The following is a 15,031-nucleotide window of genomic DNA, read 5'->3' on the forward strand; positions in this document are numbered from 1 at the left end:
CGCTGCAGCTGCGCACAGAACCCGAATTGATGTCACGTTGCCTCTTGGTTTTACCGCTATATCATTGATGGTCTGACGTCCGGAGGGGGCGGTCCCACAACGCTCCGTTTGCCACCCACTCTGGGGGCGTGGCCTTGCTGTACACGTCATATGACGGCGTCCGGGAAAGCGCTTCCGGCGTGACTCCGGAAGTGGATGTATTCCGGGAAGTGAATACGGCCCGGGCCTAGCTGTGTTGCTACGGGAGACGGTTCGTGGGGCGTCGTGGGGCGTCATGGAACCTCCGGGGAGCCCGGCTGGGTGCGGCGCTTCGGCTCAGGCGCTGGTGCCCGTCCAGGCCGAGGCTTCCGCCGTAGCTTTGCGGAAGGAGGCGCCCCAGGAAGCCCCCAAGTGCCACAAGAGGGTCCTAGACGAGGATGCCTACATTCAGGTGAGTCGGCAAGGCCGACTAGGCCTTCGAGGGCAACCGGCTGCCCATCGCCGCTCTGCCCTCGGGCGCTTTCTCGCCTGGTCGGGGGCCCAGAGCTCTTTTTCTCACCTCCCCCCCGGCCTACCTCGCAGGGTCGTAGTGAGGAGGAGGAGGAGGAGGAAAAGGAAGCTAAAAACAAAAAAAGGTGTCACATTTCGACCTTTTAAATCTCTGTAATCAAATGTATAGTTTGATAATATCGATCTGGCTTTACGGTTGCAGCTAGTCCTCGTCTTACGACCACCGCGGTGGCCAAAGTTTACGTGGCTAAGTGAGACAGTTGGGGTTTCCCTTCCCCTCGCTGGTTTCACATTTTTATAACATAAAATAAGATACAAAATACAAAATAACAACAGCAACAACAACCATTCGACAATGTTGCTTGGCGGGACCTAGGGGAAGAGCCTTCTCTGTGAGGGCCCCGGCCCTCTGGAATCAGCTCCCCCCCCCACGGAGATTCGTACTGCCCCCACCCTCCTTGCCTTTCATAAGAACCTGAAAACTTTTTTATGCGTCAGGCTTGGGGACATCAGATCCCAGCCTCTAGCCATTGAATATTTAGTATGCTTACGGCTGTAATTGTATGAATGATTTTAGTGTTTAGCTTTTTTGTAATGTTTTAAATTAACTGTTTATATTAATTGGATTTTGCTGTATTATTGCATACTATTTGGTCAGTGATATGTTGTGATCCGCCGAGAGTTCATGGAGAGGGGCAGCATACAAGTCCAATTAATAATAAATAAATAAAATATAATGATAATGATAATAATAATACAGAGTTGGAAGGGACCTTGGAGATCTTTTGCTTGGGCAGGAGACCCTACACAACTTCATACAAATGGTTATCCAACATCTTATTAAATATGTCCGGTGTTGGAGCATTCACAACTTCTGGTGGCAAAGTTGTTCCACTGATTATTTATTTATAATAAGGTTAAAATTCAGCCCTGACAAGACGGAGTGGCTGTGGGTCCTTCCTCTTGAAGACAATTCCGTCTTTGGTCTTGGGGGGGAAAAACAATTCCTCCTAGATCCACAGCTGAGGCTAGAGCAGCATCACTCTGCTGTGGCTAGGGGGGCTTTTGCAAAAGTTTGTCTTTTCTACCAGTTGCGACCCTATTGCAAAGCGCTCTACATGGGGCTACCCTTGAAGAGTGTTCGGAGACTTCAGCCGGTGCAAAATGCAGTGGCGCGTGCAATAACAGATGTATCAAGGTACATCTGTATTATTCCATCTTTGCACAAGCTACATTGGTTGCCACTCGGTCTCTGAATGCAATTCAAGGTGTTGGTTATTACCTTTAAAGCGCTAAATGGCTCACGGCCAGACTATTTATGGGACTGCCTCCTCCCTCATACCTCGCTGCGGCCAGTAAGGGCCCCTAGAGTCTGCCTTTTCCAGGTCCTGTCCACCAAATGATATTGGTGGGCAGAACCTTGGGGAAAAGCCTTCTTTGTGGCGGCTCCGACCCTATGGAATCAACTGCCCCCAGAAATTCTAGCCACTCGACCCAAAACATAAGACTTCAGAACTGTGTAATCCTGTTTTAAATATTTATTGGGAGACATATTGGTTCTTTTCAGAGTCTGGGAAAAATCATCCAGAGGGATTTTTTCCCTGATGTCGAGAAGCTGCGTGCCCAGAAGGAATACCTGGAGGCCGAAGAGAGTGGGGATTTGGAGAAGATGAGACAGATAGCCATCAAGTTTGGCTCCTCGTTGGGCAAAGCTGCCAGAGATACTCCTGCACCTTGTAAATATGAATGCCTGATCAGTTGATGGAGTCGATCCATTGTGCCATCAAGTTATATTTGGTTCTTAGCCACTACATAATTTCTCCATGAGGATCTGTCCCTCACCTGGCCTTCAGACCTCCCAAGGGTTCATTCATTGTCTTTTTAACTGGGACTGTTCACCTCTTGTCCCAGTGACCAACCCATATTGGACCCCCTAGAAGACAATTTGGGTTGCTTACCAGAGCCAGAGGCGGGACACAAATATATTCAATCTTTGGCGGCCCCGTCCCTCTGGAACCAACTCCCCCCAGAGATTAGAACTGCCCCCACCCTCCTTGCCTTTTGTAAACAACTTAAAACCCACCGCCAGGCATGGGGGAGTTGAGATCCTCTTTCCCCCTAGGCCTTTACAATTCTATGCATGGTACGTATGTATGTATGTTTGGTTTTTAGATTAATGGATTTTTAATCATTTCTAATACCAAATTACTATTGTACACTGTTTTATTGTCGCTGTTAGCCGCCCCGAGTCTCCGGAGAGGGGCGGCATACAAATCCAATAAATAAATGAATAAATAAATAATAAATAAATCTATCTATCTATCTATCTATCTATCTATCTATCTATCTATCTATCTATCTTTCTTTCTTTCTTGTCCTCTCTCTCTCAGTGTGTGTGTGTGTGTGTGTGTTGTGTGTAGATCATACTGACCCTCCTGGTAGAAGGTGTTCCTGATGCATTGAGAGCCAAGAAAGTCCAGAAACCTTGTAATTATTTGCCCTCAAGCTGAGCCTCTCCACAGCCACCCATTTGTGTAAAGTCCCTGGGTGGCTTATGAAGATTAAATCAACACTATAAACAGTGTGGAAGGACACACACAGTGCTCTGTTGAGGGGTGGGGTGGGGTAGAGGGAACACAATTATTACAACAGCAGTGCAGACAGATTCAGTGGTGGCTTCATTTAATGCCCTGTTTCTAGTGCTTTAGGAAAGGTTTTGGAGCTCTCTTGAAGAACGGTAGGATCAGGCCTCTATCTATCTAATCTATCTATCTATCATCTGTCTGTCTGTCTGTCTCTCTATCTTATCTATCTATCTATCTATCTATCTATCTATCTATCTATCTATCTATCTATCTATCTATCTATCTATCTATCTATCTATCTATCTATCTGATTGTTTGATTGCTACCTTGATTTTTCTTTCTGCCAAGAAACTAAACTTGGCCTGGAACTTCCCCTATCAACCTCATCCCTGAAGCATCCTTAGGTCAGTCAGGCTTGCTGAAATTTAGTATTTTGGGATTTTTGTCAATGGGGATTAGACGTTTCCGAGCACTTTCTATACTTTGTAAATCTGTGTTTTGTGTTCCTTGAGACAGACGTCACCCCGGCAACCTTTGAAACCCCTGAAGTTCACCCCGGTGATCCTTCTGCGTTGAATAAGCCCAAGTTCACTGTGAAATCTCTAGATGAAGGTAAGCAAATTGATTATCGTATTTTTGGAGTATAAGACGCACCTTACTTTTTGGGGAGGAAAAGGGGAAGGGGAATTCTGCCTACTAGGTATTCATCTGGCTAGTCCTTTAGAGCAGTGTTTCCCAACCTTGGCAACTTGAAGATACCTGGACTTCAACTCCCAGAATTCCCCAGCCAGCATTCGCTGGCTGGGGAATTCTGGGAGTTGAAGTCCAAATATCTTCAAGTTGCCAAGGTTGGGAAACACTGCTTTAGAGGATTTCCTCTTTCAAAGAAGTTGAGCTTCTTATCAGGTCTGAATCTTTCTTCCCCCCGTTGCATTTTCTTTATTTTCAGGAGAAGCGGAGGAGGAAGACAACAAAGACGCACTGCCCTGTTTGGACAATTTTTTGGCCAAACACACCAGCGAGGATAATGCTTCCTTCGAACAGATCATGGAAGTGGCCAAAGAGAAGGAGAAAGCGAGGCATTATTGGCTTTACGAAGCTGAAGAGGAGTTTGCTCAGGTAAGGAACAGCTTTCTCCAAACGATGGTTTGGAGCTATGGGTGAAAGGAATGATTGAGATATCACAGTGAAGGAACTGTGACGCTCCTTCAATATCACCGGGTGATCCGACGGAAAACACACACACAAAAGATTTTTTGTTCTGCATTTATTAAAGATCCAAAGAGAAAGGAACTGACCCAAAATCGCCCAGCCAGCTTTCATGCCTAAGGTGGCACTGGAATTCCCAGTCTTCGGGTGATTGGCCCAAAGTTACCCGGCTGTCTTTCATGCCTAAGATTTATTTTATTTATTTATTTATTAGATTTGTATGCCACCCCTCTTCGAAGACACGGGGCGGCTAACAACAATATAAAAAGACAATGTAAACAAATCTAATATTAAAAGGCAATCTTAAAAAACCCCAATTTAAAGAACCACTCATACATACAAGCATACCATGTATAAATTCTATAAGCCTAGGGGGAAGGGAAATTTCAATTCCCCCATGCCTGACGACAGAGGTGGGTTTTAAGGGGCTTGCGAAAGGCAAGGAGGTTGGGGGCAACCCTGATATCTGGGGGGAGCTGGTTCCAGAGGGTTGGGGCTGCCACAGAGAAGGCTCTTCTCCTGGGTCCCGCCAAACGACATTGCTTAGTCGACGGGACCCGGAGAAGGCCAACTTTGTGGGACCTAACCGGTCGCTGGGATTCATGGGACTAGAACTCAGTCTCTGGGTGATTGGCCCAAAGTTACCTGGATGGCTTTCATGCCTAAGGCAGGACTAGAACTCACCGTCTCCTGGTGATTGACCCAAAGTCACCCAGCAATTTCCATGCTTAAGATGACATTAGAATTCACTGTTTCTTAGTTTCTGGCTTAGTGCCTCCACTACTAGCTGGCTCTCTCAACTGGCTTTTCTCCTCTTCCTCACTTTGGAAAAGATGACAGCAGTGCCACCTCATTCCTTTTCAAAAGTGGACCATTTTAAGCTGTAGGAAAGCAATCCCGTCTTATTCTGCACAACAGGCAACTCGGTGGTTTCCAAAGGCCTTTTTGTGCAGCTGCTTGTCACTCGGCTTACGCAACTGAATGCTTTCCAACTAATGAATAACAATTTAAAAAAAAACCTGGGGGGGGATCTATTTTCTCCCAAGACAATTCTCAGCTCAACCCGTGCCCCTTCCCCACGAGAAAACTACACGCACGTTGCATCATCCCTTTGGCTTCGCACGATTAAAACACCTCCAAAGCCATGTGTGTAATTACCTTCGTGAAGGAAAGCCACACCGGGGGGGGGGGGGTAGGGAGGAGGCCCTGAAAGTCTCTCTACCTGCCCTAATTACACACAGGACACACATTTGAGTTCTGAAGAGGAGAACCTGGAAATGCTCAACACGCTAATATATTAATTTACTCCCAGATAACATTGTAAGGTCATCAGATGTACATCCCGTCTTCTGTCTGGTTTGTGCTTGCAGCTGATGGTGTTTTTCCTCTGTCGTTTCAGCGGCATCAGGAGCAGCTAGCTCTCCCGTCACTGGAGGAACAGCAGGCCCTGGGGAGTGGCAAAGCTGGAGTGGAGACCTGGGAATACAAGGCAAAGAATTCGCTGATGTACTACCCACCAGGTGAGGCTACTTGTGCTCCCTCTGACAAGGTCTGTTTGTTGTTAAAAAAAAAGGGGGGGGGAGTCAGGTAATAATGGTGTTCTCCCCCCCCCCCCCCAAGCTTTACATTGGTTGCTGTTAGTTACTTGTTGTAACGCTCTCTACATGGGGCTACTTTTGAAAAATGTTCGGAAACTTCAGATCGTGCAGAATGCAGCTGCGAGAGCAATCATGGGCTTCCCCAAATATGCCCATATTACTCCAAGACTCCGCAGTCTGCATTGGTTGCCGATCAGTTTCCGGTCACAATTCAAAGTGTTGGTTATGACCTATAAAGCCCTCCATGGCACCGGACCATATTACCTCAGGGACCACCTTCTGCTGCACGAATCCCAGCGACCAGTTAAGCCCCACAGAGTGGATCTTCTCCGGGTCCCGTCAACTAAGCAATGTTGCCTGGCGGGACCCAGGGGAAGAGCCTTCTCTGTGGCGGCCCCGGCCCTCTGGAACCAACGAGTCTTCAGAGAGGGGCGGCATACAAATCTAAGTAATAAATAAATAAATAAATAATAATAAACTCCCCCCAGAGATTAGAACTGCCCCCACCCTCCTTGCCTTTCGTAAACAACTTAAAACCCACCTCTGCCGTCAGGCATGGGGGAATTGAGATCCTCTTTCCCCCTAGGCCTTTACAATTCTATGCAAGGTATGTATGTATGTATGTTTGGTTTTTATATTAATGGATTTTTAATCATTTCTAATACCAAATTACTATTGTACACTGTTTTATTGTTGCTGTTAGCCGCCCCGAGTCTCCGGAGAGGGGCGGCATACAAATCCAACAAATAAATAAATAATGGGTTTGGTCTGGTAGTTAAGGCACCAGGGGACAGTGAGTTCTAGTCCTGCCTTAGCTAAGAAAGCTGGTTGGGTGACTGAGCCAACCACTTGGAGGCTGGCTGGATGATTTTGGGCAATCACCAGGAGACTTGAGTGTTCTAGTTCCACCTTAGTCATGAAAGCTGGCTGGGCGACTTTGGGTCAAAAATAGGAGACTGGGAGTTCTAGTCCTAGGAGTTCTAGTCCTACGAAAGTCGGCTTGGTATATAATCCCCAAAAACTCATAATTCAAAATTGTTAATGTCTACATAAATCCTTTCTCCCTTATTGCAAAAGCTTTCTAATTTTGTCATCTAGCAATCACAACTATCGTTGTATTACGTTTCCTCATTGATATTCCCTCAAATATATAATAACAAACTCCTCTCCACGGAGAGGGGCGGCACACAAATCCAATAAATTATTATTATTAAATTATTATTATTATATACTGCTCAAAAAAAATAATTCTCATTGAATACTTTGTTCTGTACAGAGTTGAATGTGCACAACAGCATGTGAAATGGATTGTCAATCAGTGTTGCTTCCTAAGTAGACACCTTGATTTCACAGGAGTTATATTGTGTTGTTTTAGTGTTCCCTTTATTTTTTTGAGCAGTGTATAACAATATTTCTAAAATTCTAATTAACTACTAAGCCGTAATGCCTCCTACCTCTCTTTACACACTTTTCTTAAAACTAAAAACCCCTAAATAAAATCTTATCTAATCTTAAATATCCAATCCCTTCTTGAAAGCCTTTCTTTACCTCCCTTGTTTCTTTCTATCACGGAGGAGAAGCGATAAAGCCAGGACAAGAGAAAGCAAGCTTCTTTTGATCTTTTGGGCTTGGTGGATGATCCAGGCCTTTCTTCGGTGGGCTTCGAGTTGTCTTGCTCTTTGCTCACTTCTCCCACCTCTTCTCATTGTGCAAAATGCGAGAGCAATCATGGGCTTTCCCAAATATGCCCATATTACACCAACACTCCGCAGTCTGCATTGGTTGCCGATCACTTTCCGGTCACAATTCAAAGTGTTGGTTATGACCTATAAAGCCCTTCATGGCATCGGACCAGAATATCTCAGGGACCGCCTTCTGCTGCACGAATCCCAGCGACCAGTTAGGTCCCACAGAGTCGGCCTTCTCCGGGTCCCGTCAACTAAACAATGTCGCTTGGCGGGACCCAGGGGAAGAGCCTTCTCTGTGGCGGCCCCGGCCCTCTGGAAACAACTCCCCCCAAAGATTAGAATCGTCCCCACCCTCCTTGCCTTCCGTAAGCTTCTTAAAACCCACCTCTGCCGTCAGGCATGGGGGAATTGAGATCCTCTTTCCCCCTAGTCCTTTACAATTCTATGCATGGTATGTATGTATGTATGTTTGGGTTTTTTTATATTAATGGTTTTTTAATCGTTCTTAGTATTGAATTACTATTGTACACTGTTTTATTGTTGCTGTTAGCCGCCCCGAGTCTCCGGAGAGGGGCGGCATACAAATCCAATAAATAAATAAATAAAAAGAGCCAGGCATTCAGGGCACGTTCCCAATTTGCGGGATTGCGAAGTAATGAAACGATGTGTCTTTTCAGGAGTCCCTGATGAGGAAGAAGTGTTTAAAAAGCCACGCGAGGTCGCTCACAGGAACACCCGTTTCTTGAAGGATCCCTTCAGCCAAGCAGTGAGCAAGAGCCAGCTCCAGCAAGCAGCAGCCCTCAATGCTCAGGTGGGGCATAAGGTCTCCCAGGCCCGCTTTATAAGAGGGCTGGTTTTGGCTCTTTGGAACTGGTAAAGGAAACCGATCCAATGAGAAATAATGGTAGAATGGGAAGGCAGGAAGGAAGAAGGGAGGGAGCAGAGGGAATTGTAAGCAAAAGAAGGAAGTAGGGAAGGAAGGAGATGAGGGAAGAAGGAAGGACGTGGAAAAGCAGAGGAAATGATAAACAAAAGAAGGAAGCAAGGAAGGAAATAAGGAAGGAGATGGAGGAGGAGAAATGGTAATGATAAACAAAAGAAGGAAGAAAAGAAGGAAATAAGGAAGGAGATAGAGGAGGAGAAATGGTAATGATAAACAAATGAAGGAAGGAGATGGAGGAGGAGAAATGGTAAGCAGGGGAAGGAAGGAGCAGAGGAAATTGTAAGCAAAAGAAGGAAACAGGGAAGGCAGGAAGATGAGGGAAGGAGAAGGAAGGACATGGAAAAGCAGAGGAAATGATAAACAAATGAAGGAAGCAAGGAAGGAAATAAGGAAGGAGATGGAGAAGGAGAAATGGTAATGATAAACAAATGAAGGAAGCAAGGAAGGAAATAAGGAAGGAGATGGAAGAGGAGAAATGATAATAATAAACAAAAGAAGGAAGAAAAGGAAACAAGGAAGGAGATGGAGGAGGAGAAATGGTAATAATAAACAAATGAAGGAAGCAAGGAAGGAAACAAGGAAGGAGATGGAGGAGGAGAAATGGTAATAATAAACAAATGAAGGAAGCAAGGAAGGAAATAAGGAAGGAGATGGAGGAGGAAAAATGGTAAGCAGGGGAAGGAAGGAGCAGAGGAAATTATAAGCAAAAGAAGGAAGCAGGGAAGGAAGGAAGATGAGGGAAGGAGAAGGAAGGACATGGAAAAGCAGAGGAAATGATAAGCAAAGGAAGGAAGCAAAAAAAGGAAGGAGATGGAGGAGGAAATGGTAAACAGGAGAAGAAAGAAGAAAAGGAAAGAAAAGAGAGAGAGAAAGAAAGAGGAAGGAAGGAAGGAAAGAAAGAAAGAAGTTTCTGAACATTCTAGTTTACCTGTGGGGGGGAATAATTGGTTCCCCTGTTTTAATTCCATTTACCAAAATGCATTTTGTGGGTTTTTTTAACCATCTGAGCCTTTTCAGCTGGTTCTGCCCACTTTTGCCAGGTGGCAGGCTGTGCCTTTGAAATTACACTGTAATTAACACTAAGCGTTATTTCCCCTCTTGTTAACCCCAGTACAAACAAGGCAAAGTGGGGCCCGACGGGAAGGAGCTTATTCCCCAGGAATCTCCGAAAGTAAACGGATACGGATTTGTGGCCACGCCGTCCCCTGCTCCGGGTAAGAATGAAAATCCTTTGTGTTGTGTTATTTTTTTAACACACACACTCCGTTTGGCCCCTCTAGGAATCTCCTGGGAGGAAACAGGGCCTTAACCCTCCTTATGGTTTCCCCAATCGAACATATTATTTGCTTTTACATTGGTTCCTATGGGAAAAACTGCTGCTTCTTACAAACTTTTCTACTTAAGAACCTGGTAAGTAGAGGCACCACTGTACACTGATTGGCCAATGTGTCTTTCTAGGTGTGAATGATTCTCCTCTTATGACCTGGGGGGAGATAGAAAGCACCCCTTTGCGGTTGGAAGGCTCTGACACGCCTTACGTCGATCGGACCCCAGGACCGGCTTTCAAGGTATTTAAAGCCCCCGACTTATGATCACAATTGATCCCACAAAACTGTTGCTAAATAAGATCTCTGTTAAGTGAATTTTGTCTCTTTTTTTACATTTTATTTTGCCACAGTTGCTCAGTGAATCGCTTTAGCTGTTAATTTAGTTAATACAGTTGTTAAATGAATTTGGCTTCCCCGTCAATTTAAATAGCGACACCTGATTGTTTACCTGCCCTGACTTGGATGGCACTTTGTGGCAGAGTTTGGGAAATAGCAATAGCACTTACATACCGCTTCACAGTGCTTTACAGCCCTCTCTAAGCAGTTTACAGAGTCAGCCTCTTGTCCCCAACAATCTGGGTCCTCATTTGTAACGCTCTCTACACGGAGCTACCTTTGAAAAGCGTTCAGAAACTTCAGATCGTGCAGAATGCAGCTGCGAGAGCAATCATGGGCTTTCCCAAAAATGCCCATGTAACACCAACACTCCGCAGTCTGCATTGGTTGCCGATCAGTTTCCGGTCACAATTCAAAGTGTTGGTTATGACCTTTAAAGCCCTTCATGGCATTGGACCAGAATATCTCGGAGACCGCACGAATCCCAGTGACCGATTAGATCCTAAACAATGTCGGTTGGCGGGCCCCAGGGGAAGAGCCTTCTCTGTGGCGGCCCTGGCCCTCTGGAACCAACTCCCCCCAGAGATTAGAACTGCCCCTACTCTCCTTGCCTTCCGTAAGCTCCTTAAAACCCTCCTTTGTCGTCAGGCATGGGGGGACTGAGACATCTCCCCCGGGCATATACAATTTATGAATGGTATGTTTGTATGTATGTTTGTTTAGTAAATGGGGTTTTTAAATATTTTAAACTACAATTTAGATTTGTGATGAATTGTTTTATTTTGCTGTGAGTCGCCCTGAGTCTGCGGAGAGGGGCGGCATACAAATCTAAATAATAAATAAATAAATAAAATAAATAAAGCCCTCCATGGCACCGGATCAGATTATCTCATGGACCGCCTTCTGCTGCACGAATCCCAGAGACCAGTTAGGTCCCACAGAGTTGGCCTTCTCCGGGTCCCGTCAACTAAACAATGTCGTTTGGCGGGGCCCAGGGGAAGAGCCTTCTCTGTGGCGGCCCCGGCCCTCTGGAACAACACCCCCCGGAGATTAGAATTGCCCCTACCCTCCTCTCCTGTCGTAAGCTTCTTAAAACCCACCTCTGCCGTCAGGCATGGGGGAACTGAGATATTCTTTGCCCCTAGGCCTTTACAGTTTTATGCATGCTATGTCTGTATGTATGTTTGATTTTACAGTAAGGGTTTTTTAGTTGTTTTAGTATTGGATTTACATGCTGTTTTTTTATTACTGTTGTTAGCCACCCCGAGTCTACGGAGAGGGGCGGCATACAAATCCAATCAATAAATCAATCAATCAATAAATAAATTTTACCCACCTTGGAAGGATGGAAAGCTTGAGTCAACCTTGAGTCTGGTGGATGGAAAGCTTGAGTCAACCTTGAGTCTGGTGGGGTTGAAGTGTCAAATTGCAGGCAGTCAGCAGAATCAGCCTGCAATATTGCACTCTTAACCATTGCGCCATCGTGGCTCACAGGTGCCAGGGCTTCTCTAGACCTCCTTTTTGGCTTTCTCAAGCCAGTGAGAAAAGGGTAAGGAGGATTAAGCTAGGGTCAGAAGGATCGGATTCCAATCAGCTGGTATTTTCACAGATCCTGGAGCCCGGGCGCCGAGAGAGGCTAGGGCTTAAGATGGCCAACGAGGCAGCTGCTAAAAACAGGGCCAAGAAACAAGAAGCCTTGAGGAGAGTCACAGAGAACCTTGCCAGGTGAGCGGTCCGACAATGTAACACACTCTCAGTGCTTTTAACAGCCCTCTCTAAGTGGTTTACTTAGTCAGCCTAATGCCCCAAACGATCTGGGTCCTTTTTTTTACTCCCCTCGGAAGGATAGAAGGCTAAGTCAACCTTGAGCCCCATCAGGATCGAACTCCAGGCTGTGAGACAGTGGGGTCCGCCTGCCCTACCGCATTTGTAACCATTGCACCATTACCAGAGGTGGGAGTCACTTACCATATTTTTCAGAGTATAAGACACACACACACCCCGTAAAAGAGGCTGAAAATTTGGGTAAATGTAGCTTTTTTGAGACTTTTTAAAATTCATCTCTAACAAGGTGCTAATAATCTTTCTGACTCTTACAGGCTTGCTGTCTTATACTTTGAATGTAGCTTTTTCAAAGCTTCCCCCCCCCCCCCAGCTATAACGAAGCGCTAATGATCTTCCTGGCTTGCAAGCTTGTTTTCATTGCTAATTGCTCTGAAGAATGTTTTTTCCAGCCCTAATGAGGTGCTAATGAGGTTCCCTCCTTTTACTGGTTTGCAGACTTTTTCATTGCTACTCTCTCCAAAGAATGTTTTTTTCTAGCCCAAAGTCTTTGGAGGCTTTTTTCATTGCTGCTCTCTCCAAAGAATGTTTTTTTTCTAGTCCTGAGTCTTTGAAGGTTTTTTCATTGCTTCTCTCTCCAAAGAATGTTTTTTTTCTAGTCCTGAGTCTTTGAAGGCTTTTTTCATTGCTACTCTTTCTGAAGTTTTTTTCCAACCCTAAGCCTTCACAGTCTTCTTTTCATTGCTACTCTCTCCAAATAATGTTTTTTTCTAGCCCAAAGTCTTTGAAGGCTTTTTTCATTGCTACTCTCTCCAAATAATGTTTTTTTCTAGTCCTGAGTCTTTGAAGGCTTTTTTCATTGCTACTCTTTCCGAAGTTTTTTTCCAACCCTAAGCCTTCGCAGTCTTCTTTTCATTGCTACTCTCTCCAAAGAATGTTTTTTTCTAGCCCAAAGTCTTTGAAGGCTTTTTTCATTGCTACTCTCTCCAAATAATGTTTTTTTCTAGCCCAAAGTCTTCGAAGGCTTTTTTCATTGCTACTCTCTCCAAATAATGTTTTTTTCTAGTCCTGAGTCTTTGAAGGCTTTTTTCATTGCTACTCTTTCCGAAGTTTTTTTCCAACCCTAAGCCTTCGCAGTCTTCTTTTCATTGCTACTATCTCCAAATAATGTATTTTTAAGCCCTAAAAAAAAAAGAACGCTACCTGAAGAATACCTGTAGGCAGATTCCACCCCCCACTCCCCATTTTCATCCCCCAAAACTAAGGTGCATCTTAAACTCCAAAAAATACGATACCTTCCCTAGCAATTTGCAAACGGGTTGCAAATGGATTCCACGCAGGAGCACAGCTTCAATAAATGCAGGAATTAGAGTGGTAAAGTACCTGGGCGAGTGGGCAGGCCCGCCCGCAGATCACCACTACCAGTTTGTCCGAACCGGTCTGAACTAGGAGAATATTACCTCTGGTCATCACACCCATCCTAGCTGCAGACTGACCGATAGGACCTCTTATCTGAAGTCCTTAATTTTGATTTTTGATTTCTACCCCCTTCCAGCCTCACTCCGAAAGGCCTCAGCCCGGCTATGTCTCCCGCCTTGCAACGCCTAGTGAACCGCACTGCTAGCAAGTTCACGGACAAAGCTCTCCGGGCCAGTTACACCCCATCTCCTGCCCACGTGCGAACCCCTGGCTACAAGACTCCTTCCGCTGCCCTGCAGACCCCCACGGTCACCCCAACCTCCAGGACGCTCTCCCAGACCCCCGTGGTGCAAGATCCCGCCTCTATTACGGACAACCTGTTGCAGCTGCCCAAAAGACGAAAAGCGTCGGACTTCTTTTGACCTGGTCCTCTTGTTTGGGGGGGGGTTCAGTGTGGGGAACTCAGAAGTGGCCCGATATACCAAAAACTGCTGGAGACATAACCACCACTGTTGACCGAAAGCACCAGGAGAATTGGCTCAGGGTTCAGGATCGTTCCTGAGTTGCCCTAATCCTGGCTAGCCAGGGAGAAGGAGCGGATGGAAAGGGAGGCTTTTGAGTTGAAAATTGGTGAAAACGTTTGGCTCAACGGCCCAGGAAGACGGTAACCCCAAAGTGCCTGCACTGCACCGACCCTGTTGAACGCAGTTTGCTGGTTTGCATCGGGGGGGCTCTCCTCTTAACTGATTAAAGACAGGCTTCCCCTCAAGACCTGGCAGGAATCTGGATCGTGATGTGAAGCACCCATCATTGCGAGGTGAAAGACTCGGGGGAAGAGAGAGAGAAAAAAGGGGGGGGCAGAGAATGAGAGAAAAAGAGAAAAGAGAAAGAAAGAAAAAAAGTGAAAAAGGAAGGAAGAGAGTGAGAGAAAGAGGAAGGTGGAAAAAGGGGAGAAAGGGGGGAGAAAGGAAAGAAAGGAGAGAGAGAAGAAAGAAAAAAGAGAAAGAAAGAAAATAAAGAAAGAAAAGAGAGAGAGAAGAAAAAGAAAGAAAGAAAGAAAGGTAGAAAAAGTGGAGAAGAGGTAATGAGTGAGAAAAAAAGAAAGTGAAAAAAGAAAAAGGGAAGAGAAAGAAATAAAAGAAGAAAGTGGAGAAGAGAGAAAAAGGAACGAGTGAGAGGAATGGGAGAGAAAGGGGAGTATGAGAGAAAAAGAGAAAGAAAGGGTAGAGTGAGAAAGATAAAGGGGGAGAAAGAGTGGAGGAGAGAGTGAGAGAGGGGGGAGAAAGAAAAGAGAGAGAGAGAGAGAAAACGAGAAACAAGCTTCTAGATAGGGTGTTGTATATTGTTGCCCTGGCATCTCGGTGGCCTAGTGCAGCTAGCAACATGTCCGCACCTGGTTAAGCTTGGCAGCAGATCCTCGACTTAGAGACTGATCAAAGGCCTGGCATATTTCTCTTCTTCTGCGAGCTGAGAAAGAATTTGCTTTGTAACAAAGCCAATGTGTCAAAATTCTTTACTTCTGCAGAGATCCTGAGAGGCTTGTTCAAGCATCGAAAGCGGGAGGCAGGGGGGGAATAGCTGAGCTTTCTAAACCTTACGGGCTGTAAAACATGGGTTGGAATCCCATTGATCAGGTTTAACTTAAGTCTCGCTT

General features: G+C 45.5%; 1 protein-coding gene across 1 annotated transcript; it reads left to right on the forward strand.

Annotated features, from left to right (window-relative positions):
* The first annotated feature begins 60 nt into the window (after nucleotides 1-60).
* Nucleotides 61-14,871, forward strand: ESS2 (ess-2 splicing factor homolog). Its single transcript, XM_070762836.1, has 10 exons — nucleotides 61-430; nucleotides 2,057-2,225; nucleotides 3,591-3,686; nucleotides 4,024-4,193; nucleotides 5,683-5,803; nucleotides 8,247-8,380; nucleotides 9,624-9,726; nucleotides 9,971-10,080; nucleotides 11,786-11,901; nucleotides 13,514-14,871. The coding sequence occupies exons 1-10, from the start codon at nucleotides 275-277 to the stop codon at nucleotides 13,797-13,799; spliced, it is 1,461 nt and encodes a 486-aa protein (XP_070618937.1). The 5' UTR covers nucleotides 61-274; the 3' UTR covers nucleotides 13,800-14,871.
* Nucleotides 14,872-15,031: the final 160 nt, after the last annotated feature.

Source organism: Erythrolamprus reginae, chromosome 10 (genome assembly GCF_031021105.1).
Source record: "Erythrolamprus reginae isolate rEryReg1 chromosome 10, rEryReg1.hap1, whole genome shotgun sequence".
Classification (NCBI taxonomy): domain Eukaryota; kingdom Metazoa; phylum Chordata; class Lepidosauria; order Squamata; family Dipsadidae; genus Erythrolamprus; species Erythrolamprus reginae.

Excerpts from the sequence above, each read along its gene's own strand:
- ESS2 (XM_070762836.1), top strand. The coding sequence starts at position 275 with ATGGAACCTCCGGGGAGCCCGGCTGGGTGCGGCGCTTCGGCTCAGGCG. Across the intron at positions 4,194-5,682 it reads CTGAAGAGGAGTTTGCTCAG|CGGCATCAGGAGCAGCTAGC; the intron begins GTAAGGAACAGC and ends CTGTCGTTTCAG. Across the intron at positions 11,902-13,513 it reads GTCACAGAGAACCTTGCCAG|CCTCACTCCGAAAGGCCTCA; the intron begins GTGAGCGGTCCG and ends ACCCCCTTCCAG.